The 25,439-nt window shown below is 43.6% G+C and overlaps 1 protein-coding gene across 8 annotated transcripts in view; it reads right to left on the minus strand.

Annotated features, from left to right (window-relative positions):
- Positions 1-25,439, minus strand: part of IKZF2 (IKAROS family zinc finger 2) — a 139,874-nt gene that overhangs the window by 33,126 nt on the left and 81,309 nt on the right. For 7 of the 8 annotated variants that reach the window (XM_075933947.1, XM_075933950.1, XM_075933946.1 and 4 more), the window contains one exon: positions 19,536-19,703. In XM_075933947.1, coding sequence (XP_075790062.1) covers positions 19,536-19,703 — 168 coding nt within the window. Of the gene's footprint in view, positions 1-13,790; positions 14,011-19,535; positions 19,704-25,439 lie in introns of those variants that run through there. The other variant, XM_025186823.2, reaches the window with a different exon arrangement.

Raw genomic sequence — 25,439 nt, forward strand, 5'->3', positions numbered from 1 at the left:
TTAATTCATCTGTTTTATTTTAGAGATACAATAATGATCTCAGGTACCCTCAACAATAGAAACAAAAGTTAAAAAAAAAACAACCACCACCATTCCATTGGCTCATTTCTATCCATCCAGGTAACTTACATGGCCTCTCTCACCCAGTCCCTGAGACCTCCTTAAATATTTTAAAATAGAAAGAACAATAATCATCTCTTACCACCTCTTTGCCATTTATAGGCCACAGAAGAAATAGTTTGATTCATTTATAGGCTGACTTGTTTGTATGGTGCCCGAGGGAATGTGCTCTGTCATTGTGAGTGGGTACTTGCAAAGAACTTAGGGGAAAAAGCCCAGCCGGAGGGATGAATGTTGCCATTAGTTCAGAAAGTGGGAGATCAGTTCTCATTCCCATTTGTTGAGGAAGTAGCTTAACTCCATCACTTGTGAAAGTTCTCTCCCCCAAATTCATGAGCCTTCCCTAGTTGAAGTCACAGGAGCACTTTCTTTGTGGAGGGTGAGGACTAGCCAGAGAAGAGCAACAGAAACAAGTAAAGATCTAGTAAACATGAGCTATTAGAAAAGATTGAAAAAAAAATGGGTTTGGTTATTCTGGAGAAGAGAAGATGCAGGGGGGAGTTTTCAAATACAGGATGGACCCTCCCTGGTCTGGCACTCTTAGGACCTGACTGGTCCCAAGTGAGGGATTTCGGACCAGGGGAGGTCATTTCTGGCCCTCCTGCTGCCAGACCCCTCCTGCTCTGTGCTCCCTCCCCCCACAGCACAGCTGAATCACCCTCCTCCCACAGCCCAACTGAGCCATGTGCCAGCTCCTGCCCCCCCAGCCCAGCTAAGCCTCACTTTGCCTCCCCTCCCCCAGCATAGTACCAGGCTTCCACCCCTGCCCGTCCCCCTGCAGAGCACCCACCTTTCTGATTCTGGAATATCTGTGGTCCTTCTGGACCATGGATGTTGCTTAACCAGTGAGTTCCAGTTTAGAGAGGTGCAACCTGTATATAAAAGGTTACTACAACGAAGAGAAAAAAAAATTCTTCTTAGCTTCTGAGGAAACGACAAGAAACAATGGACTTAAATTGCAGCAAGGGAAGTTTAGGATGGACATTAGGAAAAACCTTCCCATCGGGTTGATTAAGCACTAGAATAAATTACCTATGGAGGCCATGGAATCTGCATCACAGAGATTTTTCAAAGACGGCTGGAGAAACACCTGTCAGGTGTGGCCTAGGTAATACTTAGTCCTGCAGTGAGTGCAGGGAACTGGACTAGATGCCCTCTCGAGCGCCCTTCCATTTTAGGAGTCTATCCCAAAAGAGTGAGTGTGTGTTTAGATAATAGAGAATCCATCCTATTAGGTGAATGCTCCAACTCTGGGGATGCCAGGTAACCTGCACTTCCTGAAAGGTTCTGCAGTTCCCCTCGGCATCTGCCTTTACCAGGTGGTATAGGAGATGACAAGGCCATGACTGGAGGACTAGTGCATAAGGTTCAGGGGAAAGGGGAAGAGTGCTCCTCATGTGGATATTTCCTATTCAATTAGGAAGAAGGCTGGACAGACTGTCCAGATGTCATGGGAACACCTGGATCCTTTTATTTTATTTTTGTTAAGGGGGAAAGGGATTCTGTGGAAGAACATGGCGGTGGTTAAGTTTCTGTTGATCTCTCCCAATGGAGAAGGACAAGGGTCTTCCCACCCAGCTGGATATCTGCAGATCATGATGGGAAGGGGGGGGGGGGGGGGCGCAGAAGGGCCCTACCAAATTCATTGTCCATTTTGGTCCATTTCACAGCCACAGGAACGAAATGGACCATTTTTACAATATTTCAGATATTCAAAACTCAAATGTGATGGTGGTGTAATTGTAGGGGTCCTGCTCTACTGGGGTCACAAGGTTATTATATGGGGGCTGTGGGATGGCTACGCTTATTTCTGCACAGCTGCGAGCAGCAGCACTGCCAGCTGAGCAGCTGGAGAGCGGTGGCTACTGGCTGGGAGCCAAGCTCTGAAGGCAGAGCTACCACCACCAGCAGCACAGAAATCAGGACGACATGGTATGGTATTGCCAGCTTGACTTCTGCACGGCTGCCTGCACAGCTGGGTCCTTAGCAGCAGGGCCAGCCCAAGCCATTTTGGCGCGCCAGGCTCAGGGGCCTGCGCACAGTACATGCGCAGCCCCGCCCGGCCCGGCCACCGCTGCTAGCGTGCATGCCGGGCCATGCAGGGTCCCGCGGCCATGGGGGGAAGGGCGCTGCTATTCGGTGTCATGGGAGCCGGGCGCGTGGAGCCGGTCTAATGGCAGCTATAAGGGATGCTGTGCATCCCTTACAGTTGCCATCAGGCGCCCCCCATTGGTTGGTGCCCCGGGCAGCTGCCCGGCTCGCCCACGCCTCAGTCCGGCCCTGCTTAGCAGCCATCACTCCCTCGGGCACCCAGCTCCGAAAGCAGCAGTACAGAAGTGAGGACAACATGGGGATGGTGCTGCCACCCTTACTTCTGTGCTGCTTCTGACAGGGTGCTGCCTTCAGAGCTGGGTACCCAGCCAACATTACAACCACCACTCTCCAGGTGCCCAGCTCTGAAGGCAGCACTGAAGTAAGGGTGGCAATACTCTGACTTTTCTAAAATGACCTTGTGATCCTCCTGCAACTCTTTTTTTGGGTCAGGATCCTCAATTTGACCTATATAGGGTAAAAAGCACATAAAAGGCTAGATTTCATTGGAGGACCACAGATTTCATGGTCCATGATGTGTGAATTTGGGAAGGCCCCAGGAAGGACTAAAGAGCTGTGTTACCGTTTACCTTCCCTGTTTTAAATGATTGTGGGGGACACCATATTTTACTATATTAACTGCCGTGGACTTCAAGTAAGATTTGCCATCAAAGATAGTTAGTCTGATCCTACATGCTATTTAACCAGTAGACACTTCTCTGTATATTTTCTTTTGCCTGTAATTTCCCTCCTCCCCTCTCACCCCGTTGGATGTTAAGAGAGAAATTTGCAAAAGCTCCTAAAGGATCTCAATGCTCCTATGTCCTTCAAAATTAATGAGAATCAGCCACCCCCAATCCCGTAGGTAGTTTAGATAAATCTCAACCCAAAGATTTAGCTAATGTGACTAACGCACTACCTTGTTCTTCGTCAGATCAGACCACTGAGTCAGTCTCTCAGCTATACTTCACTTCTGTGAAGCTCCTATGATTTTTATAGCAGAAACTAGAAGAGTTAAATGCTATTAAACCTTCTGTTTAAATAGCCCTAAGGGCACGAGAGAAACTAGTGAAAACCGGGAAGTTCCTAGGTAACTGGGTGATTGTCATCTTGCAAACTGAACATTATTGAAATGCTATGGGATTTAATCTGCCTGGTTGTAACTTGCTTTGCAAGTTGCAGGCAATATATAGGATCAATTAAAATTGGGGCTTCTCCACAGCAAGTGACCTATGCATCAACAATATCAAAGATGCGTGGGAAGGAGTGCATTAAGTATAGACACTAAGCCTTAACTGAATTGCGTGGCTCTGGACTTTCTACAGCAGTTCAGACCTGTAGCATGTGAATATGGCATGCTGCATGCAAATCGATTTATATAAGCCTTCCGAAACAGACCAATGAGCTGCATTTTTTTTAACCCAGTTTCAGCAAAAACCAGTTAACAAGAAAGAGTGCCTTGGTGAATGTATTTGTTTTGTTGGCTGTAATTAGTGCATCTGCCTCTAAGGAATTTAAGGAACTGGCTGGAGTTTTTAACATAATTAGAAATTGAAGGTCTGGGCTGACCATCCCAACTGGAGAGGAACTGCTCATGCACGCAAGTTAGGGTGTGGAATCCTCAATTCATATCAGGAATGTGGTTGGACAAACACTCCTTGACAGGTGGTTCTCCATCTTAGTAAAACAAATGTAGACTGTGAGACAGATCCGCAGGGGATATACACTGGGACAGCTCCACGGAAGTTAACTTACACCAGCTAAGGAGCTAATATGCTTTTCTTTCATGTGCCATCTCTTCTACATCCTACTGAGTCCCTCTAACATTTTATCAAAACATCTGCAGCAAGTGGGTTTGCTGCCCAAGCAATTCTGGGCAGCGAATTGGCCAAAGTCCAGAAGGAATGTGAAAAGCCAGATTCTGCCAGCATTACCCAAGCTCGGTGGCATTTTACTCTGCAAGAAGTCCCATTGGACTTCAGTGTCAGGCAAGGTACCGCTCCAAGTGAGTGAGAATAGTAGATTCTGGTCTGAAGTGTTGTCAGAATACAGAGGGCCACTATAACGAGGCTACTGAATTGGTGAGACCACAGATGAAAACGCTGACCACTGACTGACAGCGCCCAGCACTAGCTGTCTCAGAGAATAGAGCAGTTGGCAAACGTGGTGGTATCGAGTCTTGGTGATGGTCTTGTCCCTTCCAAAATACTTGTTTTTAAAAGCACCATAATTCTGGATAACCTTGTTTCCCATATAAATGCCAAATCCTGCCTTAAATCTTGCTAACTCTTTGGGATCAATCACGTCACGTGACAATGAAGTAAGCATTTTGTAAGAAAAATATTTCATCGCAGCAGTTTTGAATTTGCCGTCTTTCTATTTCACTAAATGGATCCCTTGTTTGTGGGTTAGGAGACAGGGAGAATGGACAATCCAGAACTCTCTTAATGTTCTGGTCGTCATTTAAGTAGCTTCATTTCCCCTTCTCCCCAACATTAAAAGAGCTGTTTTGAAACCAGATTTTTAACAAGTTGTCATGGAGAGAACAGTTACAAAGGGAGGGAAAATACTGCCAGATCTTCAATTCTGCTAGGGAGACAGTTTTTACTTACTGTGATCAAGGGCAGTATCCTATAAAACAAGCACGCTTCCAAAACCAGGACATACCGTGAAAGTAATGGGGTTGCTTGAAACTAGAATTATAATGTCTCTCCCTCCACCTCTCTATTTGCACACCCCACAAAGTTATCTTAATGAAGATTAGCAGCTCAAGCATTCATTTTGGTCTTCTCTTCCATGGGTCACATAAGTCCAATTGAGTCCCTTTGCTCATAAGCCCCATTCGGGTTACCCTCTGCAAACAGACCTCACAAAAATACATAGATTGGCAAAACAATAGGGAACCAAAACAAAACGTGGAATTTTCAAGAGCATTGGACCTGACTCTGATGAATGCTTCTGAAAATCCCACTCTGCAAATGTCCTCCAGCAATAATCTCTTATCTGCCGCTGGAAGCACAATGATGATACAGCCAGCAGCATGGATGGCAGTGGTTAACCGATAAGCATCACATTAGCGAGTGATGCTTACTGGATACTGATTAATCGGCAACCCATCTGGGCTGGAGCAGTCCCCGCCCACAGGATCCCGTCTAAGTGATTAACCATTAAATGTAACATTTAATTGGTTAACTGATTGAATGGGATTTTGTATCCCCAGCTAGTAGTTTGCTGTTCCAGTGGCGAGCAGGGAGAAAATTAGCCACTAACTTCATCTCCAAGTGCTTGTGCATGTACTTCTAGTATTAGAAGGCCCAACAAATACCCGCCCAAGTCAGATGATTGCCATGGGTATCATTACTGGTGGGTTCCTTGCCATGCAAGGGCCAGGAGAAATGGAGCATAAGCCGCAGACAGCAAGGCAGGGAATCTCTGCTGCTCAGAGGGCATTGAGTACAGAGTCCTAGACAGTAACACTGCTGGAATCAGGTTCTGCATCACGAGAGAGAAAAATCAGGATCAGCTTTTGTGGGCCTAATTCTGTGGAGCCTCCATCACAGAAACAATAAGGACAGATTTTACAAAAGGGGATGGACTATCTGAAAAATTAATCTTGGTTATCAAATGGCCTCTGTTCTACTGAAAACCTTGATATCAAGTGCCTACCTCTGATTGGAAGGCTACAGCCAACTCAGTCAGGTATTAAAATGCAGTCATTCCTGTTATCCTTTCCACTTCTGGAGAATTTTCAGTTCCTTGAAATATTCAAAGTTTGCTTGCTTGCTGAAGCAATGGGTTTTGCAATACAAGCACAACATGAATTCAAACTACAAAGCTTGGAAAAGAGAACTGGACAAAGCAAAAAAATAAAATGGGTAATAAGGTGTAAAATTACACCAAAAGACTAATCCGCCCCCCAAAAAACCCACGTTTGCCCGTGAAAGTTAAGGCAAGGCAGTTACAGAAAACAAAGCAGACAGGATACTGGGCTAGATGGACCCAGTAGGGCTGTTCTTATGTAAACAGAGAGTGCTAAACTCACTGGTACACTGTGTGGAAGCAGAGAAGTTTAAGACAGGAAACTTAGGACACTATAACACATTAACAGAATTTCATGATCATGGAGCAGTTAAAAGATATGCACAGGAGAAATTTCCATGAGAAAGTTCAGAGTTGGTTGCTTCTTTCCATAGTTTTAAATTCAGTTTGAGGAAGAGAATAAACCTTATCATGTGTTAGTATGCTGGGGAAGGGGGCAGGAATCTGATTTCAGAACGTTTGTTTTTTTATCCTTCTTTTTCCTATTTCAATATTACTTGAAAGGAAGTTTGAGGAAAAGTCGTCTTGAAGCTAAGGTATCGATTGGAGATTTAGGAAATCTATGCTCAGTTGACAGCTGTGTAACAGACTGCCTTTACTTCATACATCTGTACCTCAGTGATCCATCTGTAAAATGGGGATAATCAGCCTTCCCTCCTCTTATCCTTTTTCCTGTTGTTTGTACTGAGATAGATCACTCTTTCAGCAGGGACTGTTTCTCACCAGGTGTGCATGCAAAGAGGCCCTGCTTTTGGTCCATGGACTGTAGAAATAATCATCACAATTGTAATTTAATCATTTAGTTGGTGAACACATTCAAAACAAAGTCTTGATTCTGTGAGATACTGGACACCCTCAATTTCTACCGATGTCAACAGTAATTTGGTAGAAGATTAGCCTGTAACAACTCTACCACCCTGAAGAATAGCTACAGTGTGATTCTCTTGTGATCATCTGACTTCAGGAGCTAAGAGTTAACAGCCTCTTTGAGGTTCACTCATGTCTACCCATCTGGGATAAATTAATCCCTTATATAAGGCCACTGACATCAATGGCATTGCATTCTCTTAGGCCTTGTCTTCACACCACAGAAGATAGCTGTTGCTGCAATCAATCTTCTGGAGTTTGATTTAGCGAGACTAGTTAAGACTTGCTAAATCCAAGTCTGAGAGTGCCCTCCCAGCCTTCGGTATTCCTTCTTTTGCGAGGAGCAAGGGAAGCCAGTGGGGGTACTTGCTTCCACTGTCCTCCTGCTGTAGAGACACCGCTAAGCTCGGCTTAAGATAAGCCAACTGAAGCTATGTATTATGCTGAAAATGTATCCCTGCATTTCTTTCCCCCCTTCAGGGTTGGGGGGAGCTAACTATGTTGAGCCACATCTGGTTTATCCACCATTGCCAACTCTTGCAGTTTCACTGTGAGTCTCACAATAATTGCTGGTTTTCACACAGTTCCAGCTTCTCCAGTTCAGCGATTACAGAAGCATCTCAGCTTTCATGTTTTTAAAAGGAAGTTTCAAGCCCATATGATTGTGGAGAAAAGTTTAGCCACATTAATCCTACAGGCTCAAACTCCAGAAGACCTGTAAAAAGAACACCACATTTATTATTTTGCAACCTGATCCTTTTGAAGCCCATGACTGATTTTAGCAGTCCTGAGTCTTGATTTCTGAACAGTTGGGATTTGCACTACTGCAAAACCAGAAGAATTCCATTGAAGCCAAGGGATATTTTTTCCAGATTTGTACAGTCATGAGAGAGAGATCAGAGTGTTACTCAGCCTGTTTAAAAGATTTTGGTAAATACCTCATTCCGTCCTTCCCCGTCATTTTATGTAGCAAAGTTAGGGTTAAGTTTCAAATCTCTACAAACTTTTGTCTTAAATTCTTCTCTCATTCCACACTGGCACTTTAGAGGGAAAAAAAAGAGCAGGGTACATATGAAATTCTGAATAAAATACCTATTCCAAAAGACAGCTCTTTATTGGACTTCTATTTTAAAGCATGTATTTACCACACACTCACTTTCCTTTTGCAGTATGGCCATACAGGGAGGCATAGTGGACATAAATTTGTTTTAATAATCTACTCCTGACCCCTAACAAGAATGACAAGCAATGATCCAAGATTTAACAAGAAGGGACAGGTTGTAGATGAGCCGGTTTCTCTGATTTTCCTGTACGGATCAAGTAGGATAAAGAAAGGGGAGAGGGTGGAGATTACAAAGCAAAAAGAGGCGACGTGTTCCTTTGGAGACAGAGTGAGTAATGCAGCTGGCCCGCAGCCACGCCACTGCCAGAGAGATCCAAGCATGCCAATACCGCAGAGTCAGCTATTTGGAGAGAAGAAAGGCCGTGTGGAAGTTTGACAAACAGTTCTGCTATCGGAGGGATGGGGTTAGCCATGACACAAACTCAAAACCTCGCACGCCTCATGCAAGACTCATGAGATATATTAGCGAGGGATATAAGAGGGCAAGACATTCAACGGGGAACGTCGCCCAGAACTACTTTTTGCTCTGATCAGACTAGGGAAGAATTTCACTTGGTTTCCCTCCCACAAACTAGACATGCCAGGCCTTCTGCAGCCAAGGTTAGCTGTTCAGATGCCAGTCACGGTCGCCAAGGAGATAAGCAAAGCGTGCACCGAGGAGCAGCACATAAATGAGGAAGATTTTATGGACCCAAGGCCTTTCTATATAAAAACGCCATCATCAATTTCTCAGCAATGTATTCTTTACGGGAAATGGGTCTGTCTTCCAGTAAGAGCTTAAAGCCCAAAAATAGCCTGGGATCTGCCTGTTCGAGGGAGCATCCATTTTCCCATGTCACACTAGCTCAGTTCTAGTGCACAGTCAGTCTTACAGTCTGACTAGGCAAGAAATGGGAGAAAAGCAAATGCTGTTCTCCCCATTTTGCAGATGGGGACGGCCGCACAAAAAAAGCAAGTGACTTGCCCAAGGACTATCCATGTCAGGTTCCTATTAAGGATCTTAAAGACTAGTCAACTATCCGATAAACAAAATCTTATTGGCTAACCAGTCTACTAGTCGATTCTACCCCACCCCTTGCTGCCTATCAGACAGAGGCAGCAAAAGGGGGAGAAGAGGGTACTTCAAAGGGGCAGCATGCACAGCTAAGCCGCTGGGGATCAGCTGTGTGGTGCTGCCCTTTGAACTCTGCCTCAGTGTTTCAAAAAGGGCAGCGATTCAAAGTGGTGTTGTGAAGCCCGGGCTGACCCCGGGTTCTGGGGAAATGCCACTCGGAACCCGGGGTCAGCTGGGGAGTCCCTAGCTGATCCCGGATTCTGCTGAAATGCTGCGGGGAGTCCAGGACCAGCTGGGGAGTCCTCCGCACGGCATTTCAAATCGGCAGTGCAGCATGGAGCCCGGGGTCAGTGGGGGACTCTTGTACCTTTCCAAGCTGGCACGCCCGTGTGCAGCCCAGAGTCAGCGGGACTTCCTGCTGGCCCCACGCTGCATGCCGAGTTCCACATTCCTCCTTTGAAATATACAAGAACTCCAGTGGAGAAATGCAGATGTGCTTATCGACTAGTCAAGTAATCAGTGGAAATTCCATCGACTACTCAATTAGTCAATTAACTGATTTTTAACATCCTTAGTTCTTATCTGGTCCCCTTCCCCATAGTATCTCCACACCACACAACTATTAACATCTGCCTCCCCACTCCGGCCAATGAGACATAGCAGAGTTATTATCCCCATTATACAGATGGGGAACTGAGGCAGAGAGAGGCTAAATGACTGGTTCAATATTGCACAGGAAGTCTGTGCTAGAATCAGAAATGAACCCAGGTCTCAAGTGCCACTCCAATGCCTTCACCTCAAGACACACCCTCTCTCTCAGAGACTAGTAATACTACTCATGCTTGATCTACCTTAGCATGAGAGAGAAATGGCAGTTTCCATTCTCCACTGGCTATCAAACTCATTCTCCCCCTCCCTCACGAACCAAACCAGTTAGAATCTGCCAACTGTACATAATCTTCTCTCTCTTGAGAGGGCTGAAAGTGGGACGTTGTAGCGCATTGGCTGGTATCTAAGCCTCTCTCTTTGCATTGTGTTCCTGAGAGACATCTTTGTTGATTTCTAATGTGCCACAGGACTACTCATTGGTTTTAAAGTTACAAACTAGCATGGCTACCTTTCTGAGGCATCTTTGCTGATAACTGTCAGGGTGCATGGAGCCCATGGAAAGGTATTTTTTGGGTCTTATTTTTTAAAAAATCTAAAAAACGAACATCTTTTAATGATCACTGTACTAACCCTCCCTTCTGCATTTTGCTGCATATTGTCTGCTTGGTAGGATCATAAACCAGATCCTCCTTGTGAAATTTCAGAGGGCATGGTGTAAGCCATGTTCCTCTTGGTTCAGGAATGAAGATACACATCTCTCCCCTCTGTTGCAAAGCATGGAGGAGAACTTGGTGCACTCTAGCTGAAATCACTCCTGCGCAGTTATGCAAAACATGTGCAACTGACACCTCTTATGTAATCAATCCTCACTAATCAACTCCTATCAACCACCTCCAGGAAAGGAGGAGGGGCAGAAAGGCAGGGAAAATTCATGCTGAGATCAAACAGAGAATGGGAAGAGAGCCAGAGAGGTATAGTCAGGTGAAAAATATAATTCCTCAGGTAGGAAACCTTCCGGATAAATGTCACTCTTTTATATACAATTCCAAAGTAGACAGATAGAGAGAGAGTGTCATACAGGGTTCAAAACAGATTCACTAGAAAAATCAAGTTTCTAATTTTCCTTCTCCAGTGATATCCATCAATATCTTAGCCCTGAGGAAATTGCAAAGTGCATGGGAGAACCAATCAGCAGAAGCCTTGTCCAACTCAAGTGTGCTATAAAGTTAACTAGTCTCTCTCAGCTTCCTTCAGAATGGCAAAAATACTGTGCTCCCCTTACAGTCTTGCTCATTACCAGAGTCACTGGCCAGTTTCTGGTCTCCATGTGACATGGCCCCATAGAAACAGCTAGACGGAGACCAGTGAAAATTGGGCCTATGACACAGCCAAAGTTTCCTAAAGTGAGTGATTTTTCACATCCTTGTGAGAATCAAAGGTCCTTTTATCAAAGCCCAGCTAACACATCAGATTTGCTCCCAAAATATAGGCCATGCTGAGAAAGGCATTTTCCCTGGAAAAAACCTGTTTTTCTCTGATTTCAGAGCAGCTGTAGCATCGAGCTGCTAGGACAAGAGAGAACCAAAAGAGAGTCTCGTTCTTCCTTTGCTACCCCACATAAACCAAACCCTCTGTCCCCCTCCTGAACTCATAACCCCTCCCAGACCCTGCATCCCAATCCCCTGCCCAAGGTCACAACCCAAATCCCTGTACTCCTCCTGCACCCCAGTGCGCTGTCCCAGGTCACAACCCCCTCCTGCCCTAGGTCACATCCCAAACCCCCTGTACTCCTCCTGCACCCCAGTGAGCTGTCCCAGGTCACAGCCCCCTCCTGCCCTAGGTCAACTCACGACTCAAACCTCTGCACCCCAAATCCCCTGCCCCAAGTCACAACCCAAAGCCCTGCACTCCCTCCTGCACCCCTGGTCAACTCACAACCCAAAGCCCTGCATCCCAGTCCAATGTCCCAGGTCACAACTGCCTCCTTCACCCAAACTCCCTCCCAGACCCTACACCCCCTCCTGCACCCCAATCCCTTACGTCACGCTTCCTTCTGCACCCTACCTCCACCCCCAGACACTGCACCGCTTCAATTAGTATCACGGAAGACTGCGGCTTTCGACCACTTTCCAAAATCTTGGAGTGGCCCCCGTCGAAAATTATTGCCACCCCTGACGTAGGAGCTTAAATTCCTGCTTACATGTTCCATGCCATTTTGAGCATTCAAATCCAAGATGTGTATAGTGACCGTCACCAGGGTTCCCCCAAGCACTTTCCCTCAGGACCTCCAGATCTCTACAGCTTGTGTGAAAACACTAATGCCCCTTTAGACTCTGCCCCTAAGTCTTCTAGCTGAAAGACTCTCCTTCACGTATGAGGCACATGGAGAGACATGTAACGTACAAATCCTTCTTAGGTGCCCATGTTTGCAAAGAGGTCCCATAACATCTCAAGGCTGGTGTTTTAAACGGGGATGACTGAAAACTGGCGCTGAAATCCAAATTAAGGCAGCCTAGTTTTAGGAGGGGTTGAATGCCTCCACCACTAGTGATTTCAAGATCAGATCCTCCAATTTTCAGTTTCTACTTGCCCTATCTGCAAAAATGGGGTAATAATATGCATCCTCTTCCCTCGGGTCTGGTGAAGATTAAAGAGTTAACGGTTGCAAAGTGACTGAAGATGAAAAATGCAGAACTTCATTCATTATAATAGCCATCTTTACCATTTTGCCTGAGATAATCAGCCAGTTGTTAGAGTATAATACTAAGGGCAAAGCTATGCAGTTGCTTCCATTTAGTAAGAACATAAACACGGCCACACTGGGTCAGACCAAAGGTCCATCTAGACCAGTATCCTGTCTGCCGACAGTGGCTAATACCAGATGCCCCAGAGGAAGGGAACACAACAGGTAACCCTCACAGGATCCCTCTCCTGTCATCCATTTCCAGACAAACAGAGGCTAGGGCCACCATTCCTACCCATCCTGGCTAATAGAGTCATGGAGGTTAGGTCCATCAATGGCTATCTAGCTCTTTTTTGAACCCTGTTCAAGTCCTAGTCTTCACCACATCTTCTGGTAAGGAGTTCCACAGGCTGACTGTGCAGTGCATGAAGAAAAACTTCCTTTTGTTTGTTTTAAATCTGCTGCCTATTAATTTCATTTGGTGACCCCTAGTTCTTATATTTTGGCAATAAGTAAATAACTTTTCCTTATTCACTTTCTCCACACCAGTAGATTTATGCATATAACTATTGCATAGCAGATATGTCAAACTAAGGAGATAATACATAGCTCTTTGTAGCCATGATGTAACAGAAATTGGAATATTGAAGCACTTATATGACTCTCCGTATCACTGGATCCAACCACCTCACAACCATGAATGCATCTTACTATCACAACCCCGGAAGGAAGTGGGTATTATCCTTATTTTATAGAGCGAACTTAGGCAGAGAGTAAACAAAATTATTTTGCCCAAGGTCACTGTTCTAGTTCAGCATTTACCCATAAGATAATCCTCCGGGGCTGACCAGCTCCAATATTGGTCCCCCGACAGATTAGGATAGAAATACAAAAAAGTAAAGAAAATGTAAAATAGGGCAACCAAAAAAAAAAAAAGTCAGAGGATGGGGAGATAAAATGCTTCCAATTTTGTCCTCTAGGTTAGAGAGCAGAGATGACTCAAGGGGCGTGCGACTATCTGGTCTGTGAAAGCCATTGAAGTCACGTTGTAAGGAAGGGAATTATTCACATCCCTGATGACGATATCACAGGGAATAACCCACCTGAAACTAACGAAGGGCTATTGTAGGTTCAATATGAGGAAAGGATTCAGAGACGCCCAAGCAGATGGACTGGGGAAGAGTTTCCCAAGGGATCTGACAGAAGCACAATCACTTCAAACGTTAAGTTGCCATGAGACATGCCGGTGAGGACCACAGCACTATCAGTAACAGTCTCATCACAACCCTGTGTCAGTCTGACCCCACTGAAGTCACATAGACTAGCTTGGGGTGGAACAATACCTCTGAAGAGGAAGATTTAAGGGAGTTCACAGAACTCAAATCCTCCCCTCCCCAAGAAGCAGAATTAAAAAACAAACATACATTTTGGGCCCAGTGTAGAGCATCCTGCTGGGGGTAAAGCGGATATAACCCAGTAGTGAGGCAAGCTCCATATTCTCCAACAGTAGCACGACGCATTAAGCAAGGGATCAAGGGCCAAGCTGTCTGCTCTGCTCCTGGCTCCTTTGTGCTGCTTGTGAGCAACACACAATGCTCAGAATCTGGTGGCTGCTGTCAGGTTCTAAGAATTCCACAGGCAGGTGTGTGCGCGCGGGGGTGGGGGGAGGGAGAAATCTCTTAGCTAGCACTAAGCTAGCCAAAACTATCCCCTCACCAGCTGTCTTGCCCCACACTGAGGTGTGACTGTTCTCTGCCAAGTTACAAGTGGCTCTTAAAGACCATAGTCAGCAGCTGTGAATTAGAGCAGCCCCCTATGTAAGTGGGACCTGGGGCAAGCTGAGAGCCATACCCAGCTCCTAGGAACTACTCTCCCAAGGCTGAGCAGAGCAGGTTGCAGAAGAGAATCTGGCTCAGCGTTACCAGCACACTGGGCTGCTCCGTAACTCCTGTTTCGTGCTGTGGGGGCTGCTCCCTTCCATTCTCTGACCCAACGGCCTTCCAGAAGAGTTGCAGCCCCTTGTGTGGTGAGATTGCCTGGCTACGTGGTCCAGGCCTGCTAACACATTTGTGGGCAGGACCATGATCCTTAGAGAGATGGGACACTGGAAGAGTATCAGGCATCTCTTCCCCCCCTCCCAAAAGCCCATGCATGCACAATATTTCATTTCTTAACATCAACCCTCATCTCTATCGGAAAGCGAGAGTTTGGTAAGCCCTGTCCACAGCTCTCGCTGCCAAAGCACTTCTCCTATTTGTCTGTCTTATCTGTCAGCAACAGATCTTCTGGGTTTAACAGCTGGCGATTGTTTCATAACTTCTTCAAGATTCCCTGAAAGCTGCAGAAGGTTTTGCTTTTAAAAAAAAAAAAAAAAAAAAAAAAAAAAACACACACAACACGATTCGCCAAATAAAACAGACTGATCGTTTGGGGACGAACTGTATTTCCTTCAGAACAAGTTATACAATAAAACTGGGATGATCTTTTTGGGGGGCTGGGTGGGTGAAGGCTCCATCTTGTACCACTTTGGGTGGGGACAGCATCCCGGCCCATACAGTCACTTAAGAGAAAAGGCTCAAAGACCCCGATTCTCAGATTTATTTAGGCTCCTAATTTCCACTGAAAATCAAAGGGAGTTAGGAGCCTAATTCGCCATTGGGAATCTAGAAATGACCAATATTTGGGACCTATACCTCAGTGAATAATTGCTGCTTGCTCTACATGGTAAGTGTTGGCAGTGCAGCAGCTATCTAGAAAAGTCCTCTGAGGGTGAAATCACTCCTTACACAGAGGTTTATGCATCATTTAAACCTTCAAAATTGAGTCTCATGGGACATAAGCGAAGGACGAGCTTGGTTTTGGAGCTGTGCACAGAGGTGAATTCACCTTGGGATGCCTACCGTATGGAGGACCTTTGATCGAATTACCACCTCTTTTTTTTCAATCCTTGAACCTTTTCAATTCACATTTAAAACGAGGAACCAGGCAGACCAGAAACCTGAAGTTTTACTAACTCCACAGCACAGCGAAGGACTGACTGAAGAAGATTACTGTGGCTACATCCCAATGTAGGTTACTATACATTGCTGTGTATGAATGAATAACATTCAAGAATCTAAAGACCGACAACCAAATAAAACAATTTCATTAAGAATAAGAGATTAACTCCACTGACTTTAACTGAAACTACACAAATAAAAAAGGCAGAGAAAAAGAGAGACTGCCTCATTCTACAGAAGCAGCACTCAGTAATTACGGCGACGCGCAGTAGCTCAACAAAACAACCTCTCCATAGGTTATCAAGTCAGTGTTGGTAGCTGGTTGTGGAAGCAGCTCAGCAGTACATAGGCAGCTAACGTCCACTAAAAGAAATGAGAGGAAGATGTGGTTTTTAACTTGGGGGAGCTGGGCTTTACAAACCAGCCCTTGCATGTCTATCGGATATTCCGTTTCTTTTCCATAGGATTAGCTCTCAGCTCCTCTGTAACTTCTCTTCTGTCCAGCATGTACTCAATGCCTGCAAGTCCAGCTTAAAGCAAAGCTCCCACCGTGACAATAGCACCACAGACTTGGACTTTAAGGTTGGAAGGGACCTTCATGTTCATCTAAATCAGACCCTCTGCACACTGCAGGCCACAAGCCTTCATCCGCCCACTCTTGTTAGATGCCTAACTTCTAGCTGATCTGGTTTTCAGTGCCGTGCTTGTTCTTCCACTATTCCAGCTGCACTGACTGAGACAGGAGCAAGTGAGGTGATGTTTCCAAACTCAGACTGAGTCATTCCCTCAAACAGGGTTAGGATTCTTCCTAGCTCCCAGGCCACACATGCCCCTAATCAAAGTTTGACTGACTCCACTCCACTGAAAACGCATGCCAATTCCTGCAGACTGAGGCGTTATGAAGGTTTGGAACAGGCAAACCCTTGCTCCTCCCTGAAGAATGCTAACTCATGGACATAGACCTATTGGTTTCAGAAAAATTACCAGCATGGAGAATATTAATCAACTGAGTAAGGGGTTTGCAATGAAGCCCCTAAAAAAATGAGACTTGCAAGTCAAGATGCGTAAAGCAAAGTAAGAAACCTGCCCTTCTGTAAATGGATATTTTCATGGCTAGTGATCCCCCAATTTCTTAGACACTCTATGTATTTTGCACAGATCAGGCAATTTTTTTTCCTGTGCTCCTCTTTTTCTAATAAATGCTTCACTGGCTTCCTCTCTCCAATGAAAAGGATCCCATTAGTTCAGTGCTATTGAACAGCTCTATAAACAACAAGCCAGCATTCAAGCACAATAGGGGAGGGGAAAAAAAACAAACATTTTTTACAAATGCCCACAATAAAAAATATTTTAAAACCTGGAAAAAAAATACCTTGGAAGCATACTTGAAATGTACAGCAGTAATTTTTGTGCTATATATATATTACAAAGAATATATATAAAATGTTCTTTTTAACATAGACTTTTTTGCTACAGCTGAAACACAAAAAAAAGCCTACATTAAAAAAGATTATTGAGGCTCCAAAGTCAAGGCACTCAGATGTTAGGAAAATGGTAGTAAAAAGGCTGTGTAACCTTAATTCAGTCCACTTACGCATATGCCTTATGATAAAGTTGCTCATCACATGATCACGTACTATATCAAAACCTTCCCAAAACCAAAGGCCCTACAGATCGGAGAAAAATCAATACACGGTGGCTCACTAGAACTGCAAATATCAGTAAAAAAAATAAACAAACACAGGAGTAAATACTTGTAGGATCAAACCCTTCAGTACCTAAGGCTAGTTTATGACAGTACTACACATATTTAGTGGTACCAGTGCATTGAGTAGTACCTTCATTTTAGGGCTAATTGCATTGTATAGCACTAGTGAATAAAAGTGGTACAATATAGATTTTGAGATCCATGAATGAAGAAACTAAGTACAAAGAAAATAGAAATACCAAAAAAATGTCGGGGGAGGGGGGATTGTCAACTCAAAATCCGTGTAGGTATAGTTGTATCAGTCCCAGGACATTACTTTACTTATTTTGTCTTTCTAATCTCTTTTATTGGACCAAAGTCTCTTGGCAAGAAACAGACAAGCATCACAGCTAAATGCATTTAGATCTGATGCTCGCAGTAGCTTTCCAGGACCCAAAGAAGAGCTGTATACAACTTGTAAATACATCTTTTTCACCAACAGATGTGGATCCAATAAAAGACATGAATTCAAAAGCTATTCAGTGTTTTAAAAAAATTAAAAGAAGTTCTAGGTACATTAGCTGCCTCTGACATGCTAATTTCTATCAGTTTACAATCACATTTTCCTATTTTTTAAAATGTGTTCCTTTCCTCTCTTGTTGTGTGAAAGACCCACACACGGAAGAGGGGAAAACTGACTAAGACTACACAGGGGAAACAATGAAACTGACTAAGTGGTGTCATAAAACACTAAGCGCCGCCAAAAAACACACATTCAACTGAAAAACTGGGTGTTTAAAAAAAATTAAACTCTCTCTCCTACAGCACGTGTTGGTGCTTCTTTCAACGAGCAACACGTAAATAATATTTCAGAGAAAAACGCGATGTTTAATTTGATAGTGTCCTTTTAATTGTTAAAATTCATTTTAAGGGAAAAAGAACTTCACACGTTGAAATAATGGACCAGATCTTCAGTGGTGCAAATCAACATAGCTCTCTCAATTCAAGTGGAGCAATGTGGATTCAAACCAACCCCACCTAATCTAGATCAGTGTGTAGGGCTTTCACTGTCGACCATATTCACCATTGTCTTAATTCTCTTATCTTTAGGTTTCATCTCTGATGTATCTAGTTTTATGACTAAGGAAGAGAGAAGAGGCAAAGATTCTAGTCTACCAGACTTCTGTTAGATCTTCTAGAGTCTTTAACTAGACTCTTGTGATCAGTCTATTAAAATATCATTTTTCAGAAGCTGAGAATGGGGACCGTGGAGGGGTGATGTGATGATTCCCCGTTCTGTTCATTCTCTCGGGAACACCTGATATTGGCCATTGTTGGAAGACAGGATATCGGACTAGACAACATTTGGTCTGGCTCAGTGTGGCTGTTCTTGGTGCCCATCTGGTGTAGTGAGGGGAGTCAGTAAACAAACAAACACAAAACCTCTCTTACATAGATGACACTCCTTCAAAATGAAGCGGAGGTTCAAAACTAAAAAGGCAGAACTGGCAAGCAAATCATTGAGGAGTGCAACATCCAGAGGCTTCCAATGGGACTCATACGTCTAAGTGACAAGGGAGCTTCTGAAAAATCTCTCTGCGGAGCAAGCAATATTTCAGCCTCGTGAGAAAAGGGCACTATGCACCTGATATTTTCACACAGGAAACATGAACCAACTCATCTCTAGGTAACAATATCTAAAGGCCTTTTATGAAAATCACCTGAAACCACACTGCGTGTGTTTTTATAAGGTAGGTTATTTCTGTTATTTCTTAAAAAAAAAATCATATTTTTTGTCTTCTTGCCATATTTCAAGCGGTTATGGTCAGAAGAATGTGAGAAATTCACCGCACGAGACTTCATAAATATTTTCTTGTGTGTACCAAGAATCAACACTTTAAACAAGTGCAATGCTACAAAGGTAAGAACAATTGTCATATCGTCCAATTATCTATCTGTGTTCATTCAGCAATTAAGGAGCACACGATGAATTCTCTTCAATAGGAGTGCACTTGCCACATCTTTCCTATGATCTAGGAGGCATTATGGCTTAAAGGCATGCCTGAACCCTACCAGTAATTAGTGTCTATAAACCTTACCAATCAACGGAAATTACTAGGAGCCAACGGAATGTGACGCAAATAGTAAAATACATTTTTAGATGAACTACTTTGTTCTGACCAACCTTTGGGATTTTACAGATGCTCAGCGCTCAAGGTGTCGACACAGTCTAGTGCCAAAAGGCAGGATGCACCCGTCGAGATGCACAAAGGGAAATTTAGCATCCATCTCATTTGCATAAGGGGTAGGTCTGATTTGCCCAATTCTGATTTGGATTTTGGGTTCCCAGAGTTTAGGACTCGGATGCGTCTAGCAGCCCAGAACTAATTCATCAGGAAACATGGTTGCAATTTCATAACCTACTTGGGGTTAACAGTGCTAAGGAAGAAAACAACAGGGAAGAGGAGACATTGAAGGCTCACCAGAGTGTGTCCTGAGGTGTCCTGTGAGGGCGTCCCTTCTCCGGCAGGCATAGCTGCAGAAGGGACATTTGAACGGTTTTTCCCCAGAGTGCAACTTGATGTGCCTCAGCAGATTCCCCTTCTGCGTAAAAGAAGCGCCGCACTGGTTACAATGGAAGGGGCGCTCACCTACAGTGGAGAGAATCATCAAGAAACCATCAAACACAGAACACATACAATATCTATCGCTTGTAACACAGTCTAGTGCAGCCGTATCTATGCCCACTCCATCGCCCAATGTAAATCCCCTGCAAACCCTGTGTTGAATGTCTTTGTAATATGGGACTCTCTGATGCTAAGAACTTGCTCTCTTCATAATGACCATGAGCAACATTTTCAATATTTTTGGTGCCTCACTTTTGGGCACCCAACCTGAGATGCTTTATGAGGTCGGATTTTCACACAGGGCTGAACATTCACCCTCTGAAAAAGGTGTTCTAAGCTGGGCAACCGAAAACACTCATCACGATGGAAAATTTAAGCTCTCTTTATGGTTTACAAATATTTTAATAGGCCTCATCCTCAGAGGGGTTTTAGAACAGTCAAATATTTACTTTGGATAAATATCATGGCCTCAAATTAAAAAAAAAAATTAATCGTATCCTTTGAGGCTCTTTGCACTGCTGACGTGATGTAAAGCATCTTTAGTGTAAATGAGAATCAGGCTCCAATAGATTTAGTAAGTAGCAAACACAGTGAAAAAAAGCTGCACCCTAGAAAAATGAGAAGTAAACAGGTTTGGCTTGAAAGACCATTTATTTAAAAGTTATCATCAATACAAGAGTTTTGTTTTAAAGAAGAAATTACTAACCCTTCAGTAAAACCATTTGTGTTGATATTAAAGATTTGATTTAATCTGGGAGGTTTTGATTCTCTTCCCAACCTACAACACAGGTTTCATTAAATAATAAATAAAATTAATGTAGAAAATCTGAAAAAAAGACAACATTTTTTGTGAAATGAAATACAAAAATATACACTATGCAATACACTTTGTAACACACTGAGTCTCTCGCAATTCAACATGGCTCTTCAGCATGTGCTTGACATTAATCATATGCTGAAGCCCTCTTCGTTATGAAGGAAGTCAATGGAATTGAAGTGTGTACTTAATTGTCAACCATATGCTTTTACTGACTCAGAATCTTCAACACTGGAATACCTGATTCAAAAAGAAAGTTAAAAGATATTCCTAACTTTCAGCATCCAAGTAAAACTGTTTATTTTTTAAGCACATCTCCTATTGTACGGTTTTGGGCACACCAATCCCAATGTGATAAACGCATATATGGTTTGATAATAAGCTGGCTGAAGAAGAACATCATCTTTCTTTTTAATTGACTGCATTCTGTAATCAATTGTCCAGTATTCTAGTATCTTACTTGTACGGTTTTGCCCCCTTTTGATGCAATGATCTGTGAGGTAACCTCATTGCCAAAGAGATCTAGGGCAGAAATCTGGCCTTTCATTTCTGAATGCTAAAAGAGAGAGAAGGAATTCAGCTATGTTCAGTCAGGTGTGTCTAGACTACAGGGTTTTTGTTTTTTGTTTTTTAAAGTGGCCTTTTTTCAAAAAACCACCCCTGCATCTAGACTGCCACTGTGTTCTTTTGACATTAAATTGAAAGAACACAGCTTTTTTTTGACTGCGGTAAACCTCATTTTACGAGGAATAACACTTTTTTTTCCGAAAAAAGGTGTTATTGAATGCAAACAGGACTTTTTCGAAAGAGAGCATCCAGACTGCCTGGGTGCTCTCTTTTGAAAAAGTGGGTGAGAAGTGGTTGCAGTATAGATGCTCTCTTTCAAAAGAGGCTTGCAGTCTAGACGTAGCCCACGCCACACATCAGCTTCTTCTGTCCACTCCTGGGCTCAGTTTTCAGTTCTAGCCATTCCATAATGTTGACTAATTAATGGAAAGATTCCATACCGTCAGGCAACCACTTTTCCAATTTTGCCATGTGTGGTTCCATTTCATTGTTGTTAATTAGATTAAGCCATATTTACATTACAGTCCTGTTGCAGATGCCATCAACCAATCATCAGTCTCATCCCTCCAAAGTCTTCATTAATTGTTTTTGTAAGATTAAATACTCCCTTGTTACATAAAATGCATGCTATGTGGTCATCACACTATTTCTTGTGTCTACTGTAAATTCTATCACGTGTGCTGGATACAAAATTAAGAAATATAATTTACTTGAGAGCATGACAATGTTATTAAAAAGTTGGGCCAAAAATTCTTTTTTTCCAATCAACTAACCATGATGCTGATGGTAATAATTGGAAATATTTGTTTTGAACTTTCAAAAAGTATTTTATGGACTCGATCTGGTGTTACTTTTCTCCCAACAAGTTTGAAATTGTGTGTTGAACACCCACAATTGAGAAGTCTAAGGTTCTATTTACAAATGGTTTATGAAGGATTAATAAAGGAGTAATAAACATGTTACAGACAAGAGTGGTATATATTATTGCTGGTTACAAGCAGGTCACTAGAAGGCAATACAGATTGTTATACACAATCTATTCACCTTTTGGACTCTAACTGTTTAATAAAACCTCACTTCATCATACAGTAACCCTTTATAAATGATTTATAAATAGAACATTAATATGAAGTGTAACAAAATTAGATGTCTAGTACCAAAAAACCCTGCTGAATACACATTATAGTTTGTAAATGTGTCATGGTAGAAGTTCAAAACATTTTAAAGACTTTCCCCTGCCCTCCTGCCAAATAAAATAATAGAACTCCCTCCCGAATCACTAGATGATATTTTTCTTTAAAAAAAAATGCAGATTTTTCACACTTTGGACAGACACTCCCCCCCAAGAACACAAACCAGCAATCCCAGTTTTTTAAGTGTGTGGTTCCCTAGAAGAGTAAACTGCAATGTCTATATGCTCTTGGATTAACTGTACTGTATGTTAATTTCAACACCTTGGCACAAAGAAAATAGACCAGATAACGGTTACAGATCATTTTTTCTTCTGAAGTCCCTCTGCTTGAGGATTAGTCCAACTAAACCTCAACAATTCTTTGGCTTTTACAAAGGCAAAACTCAAGCCAACAGTCACATGGCTAAACATTTAACGCCTTGTAGAAGCCAAGTGTCCACTGAAGCTTGCGGCCCTAGTTGGTTGACCTGGAACATACACAGTCACTAAAACGAGAAAAAGAGAATATAAAATGTTACCATTCTTGATCGGCTACAGTTCCACACCCACGTTGACTGCACAAGATACAAGGTGAATTGGGCTCTGGGAATTTGGGCCAAGTGGATTTGATGGGGCTTGGCTCTTCATAAGGAATTGTAACTGGATTATCTAGAGAAAGGAGACCTGGATCGCACCTTGTGAGCTACATATGGCACTTGTATGGTTAAAATGGAGCTCACGGAGCCTGCCCCAACCCCATTCTTTGCCTGACAGATTATGTGGGGCAGCTTGGGGGCTTGTGCCCTGCAGCAGAGTGGTGGGGTTAAGAGCTTCTGCCAGTGATCACGGGTGCCTTCTGAAAGTGAGGGGGGCACCATTTAAAAGGGTCACCCCCCACACAGCTCTAGTGTCTCCCAAGGCATGCTCCTTCTCTTATCCTCAGCGCCACCCTTCCTCCCCCCCGCAGTTCTCAGATGGATAGGCAAGGATAAACAGCTGGGTGGGATGTGACTCCACCCAGCTCGCTTCACTCCTCACCTCTGGCTCCACCCAGCAGGGAGGGAGGGCTCATCTCCTGGGGCACAGGCCTCCCCCAGGAGCTGGGCCCCAAGCTCTGGCAGGTGCACCCTGGTTCTCAAATGCCTGAAGATCATCATATGCAGCTTCGAGGGTCAGGAAATTTGGCCACCCCGATATACAGCCCATTGGCTACAGATTTTACAATAGCACAAATTAATACTGCTGATCATCTCAAGTAACATTCTGAAACCAGGGTGATGTGCTGATCAATTTCCTATGAATGTTTTCTGCATTTTACACCATAAAAAATAGTTGAAATGTTCTCAAGAAGCAACGCCAGCTCCTTTTCTGCTTAACAGGACTGCTTCCACGTACACAGTCAGTCATTCTCCCTAATCGTCTCAGCACGGAAGTGGTGTACAGAAGTTTCAGTATGAGTTAGCCTCTGCTGCATTTCATCCCACTGTTAATTACAACTGTGTTACTCTCAGTAACTGAGGGCCCAGGGTGTATCCAAACCTTATCAGCCACTCTTAGGGAGACTCCAGGCCTACTGGCTTTCAAAGTATTGAAGATAATATGGAGTAGCCCTCAGTAAGATGGTAGGACACTAGCAGGTAAAATAAGTTTCCTCCAAATTCAATAAAAACTGCATCCTGCACAGAACAGCCACTTGCTTTTTAAAAAAGCTTCTTACATTCTGGAGATTTTAAAATGGGTGAAGCAGAGACATTGTAGTACCCAATGCCTGTTGTATAGCTTTCCAAACACATTACACCAGTTGTACTTCTCTAGTCCGGCACCCTTGGGACCTGACCAGTTCCAAACTGGATAACTTTCCAGACTGTGGGAGGTCAATATTGTCTAGCAGCATTACCAACACTTCCACTGCTTATTAGGCTGTTAGAGAACATTTACGGGTAAACTACAGCTAAATAACAGCACAGACACAGAGCCAGGATGGATGGCTGTAAACAAACTTTATGGGACTGCAGGAAACTTGGCCACATGCATGAAAAGTGGACATCTGGGTAACTAAAATCATGCTGGACCATGGAGGTTGCTGGAATGGAGAGTGCCAAATTAGAGAAGTTCAACCTATACCTGTATATATGGAGCCCAATTTAGGGCTAGATCCTAACTCCTGTCAACAATGAGAAGCACTTCTCTTTGTAAGCTGTCTCACTGTAATCAACAGGACTGTTTGCAAATGACAGAAATGGACTCCGTTCTCATTTGCACAAAGGCCCTTTTTACAATGCTACAGTGGTGCATGATAATTAATTAAATTAATTAAAATTAACTGAAGTGAACGTTCATGGCATTATTTCACACCTGCCTTTAAGACTCCTTTTCCCTAGTAGGGATGGTAGAAAGCAGCCCTGGTTTAAATAAGACTCAAGATCAAACTGACTCAAGGCATCAAAGTCTCGCCCGTAGAAATGAAAGGATTCCGATTTTGACAACTGTGTTTTGCCGACAGCTCTGCTGCTCAATGAATGCGTTAGGCACTGAAAGAGGGAGACTTAAAGAACAGCCCTCTTTGCCTCCTCAGACTCTGCCCAGGAGGTTTGAAAAAACTGTTAATTTAGCATTAACAATAATATTCATTTTGATCCTCCACAAAGTTACTTCGGGATGTTTTAATTAAAATACAGGAAAAACCATTGCCTAGGGTGCACTAGTTGCCTCAACTGCTCTGGGAGCACAGACGAAATGGTAGCGTTATTGCTACCCTAACAATAGCAAAAACAGAACCATCAGTTGTTATTTGGATCCAGGGCTGGCCTTACCATGAGGCGAACTGAGGCTGCCGCCTCAGGTGCCAGACTGTGTATGTGTTGGTGGGGGAGATGAGTGCCACTAGGACCCAGAGTGTAGAAAATTGTGTCTGTGCTGGTGCATATGTATTCCCTCTGCTCTAGATGCACAGAGATGGTGGAGTTCCTTGAGAGTAGTAGAACAGGAAAGAAGGCAGAATTGAGACCTTCCAAAGTTTGGGCCCAAGCGAGGGGGCATCATTTGAGCTCCCTGCCTCAGGTGCCAAAATGTTGGTGGCTGGCCCTGTTTGGATCGATAGGGGGAGAACAGATTCCATTTCCAAATATGTTGTTTTAAGTCCCTCTCATTTTCTTGGAATATAATGCAAGAAATAAACATCTAGACCATTAGCTAGTTAAGAAGT

Source organism: Pelodiscus sinensis, chromosome 7 (genome assembly GCF_049634645.1).
Source record: "Pelodiscus sinensis isolate JC-2024 chromosome 7, ASM4963464v1, whole genome shotgun sequence".
In the NCBI taxonomy this organism is placed as follows: Eukaryota; Metazoa; Chordata; order Testudines; family Trionychidae; genus Pelodiscus; species Pelodiscus sinensis.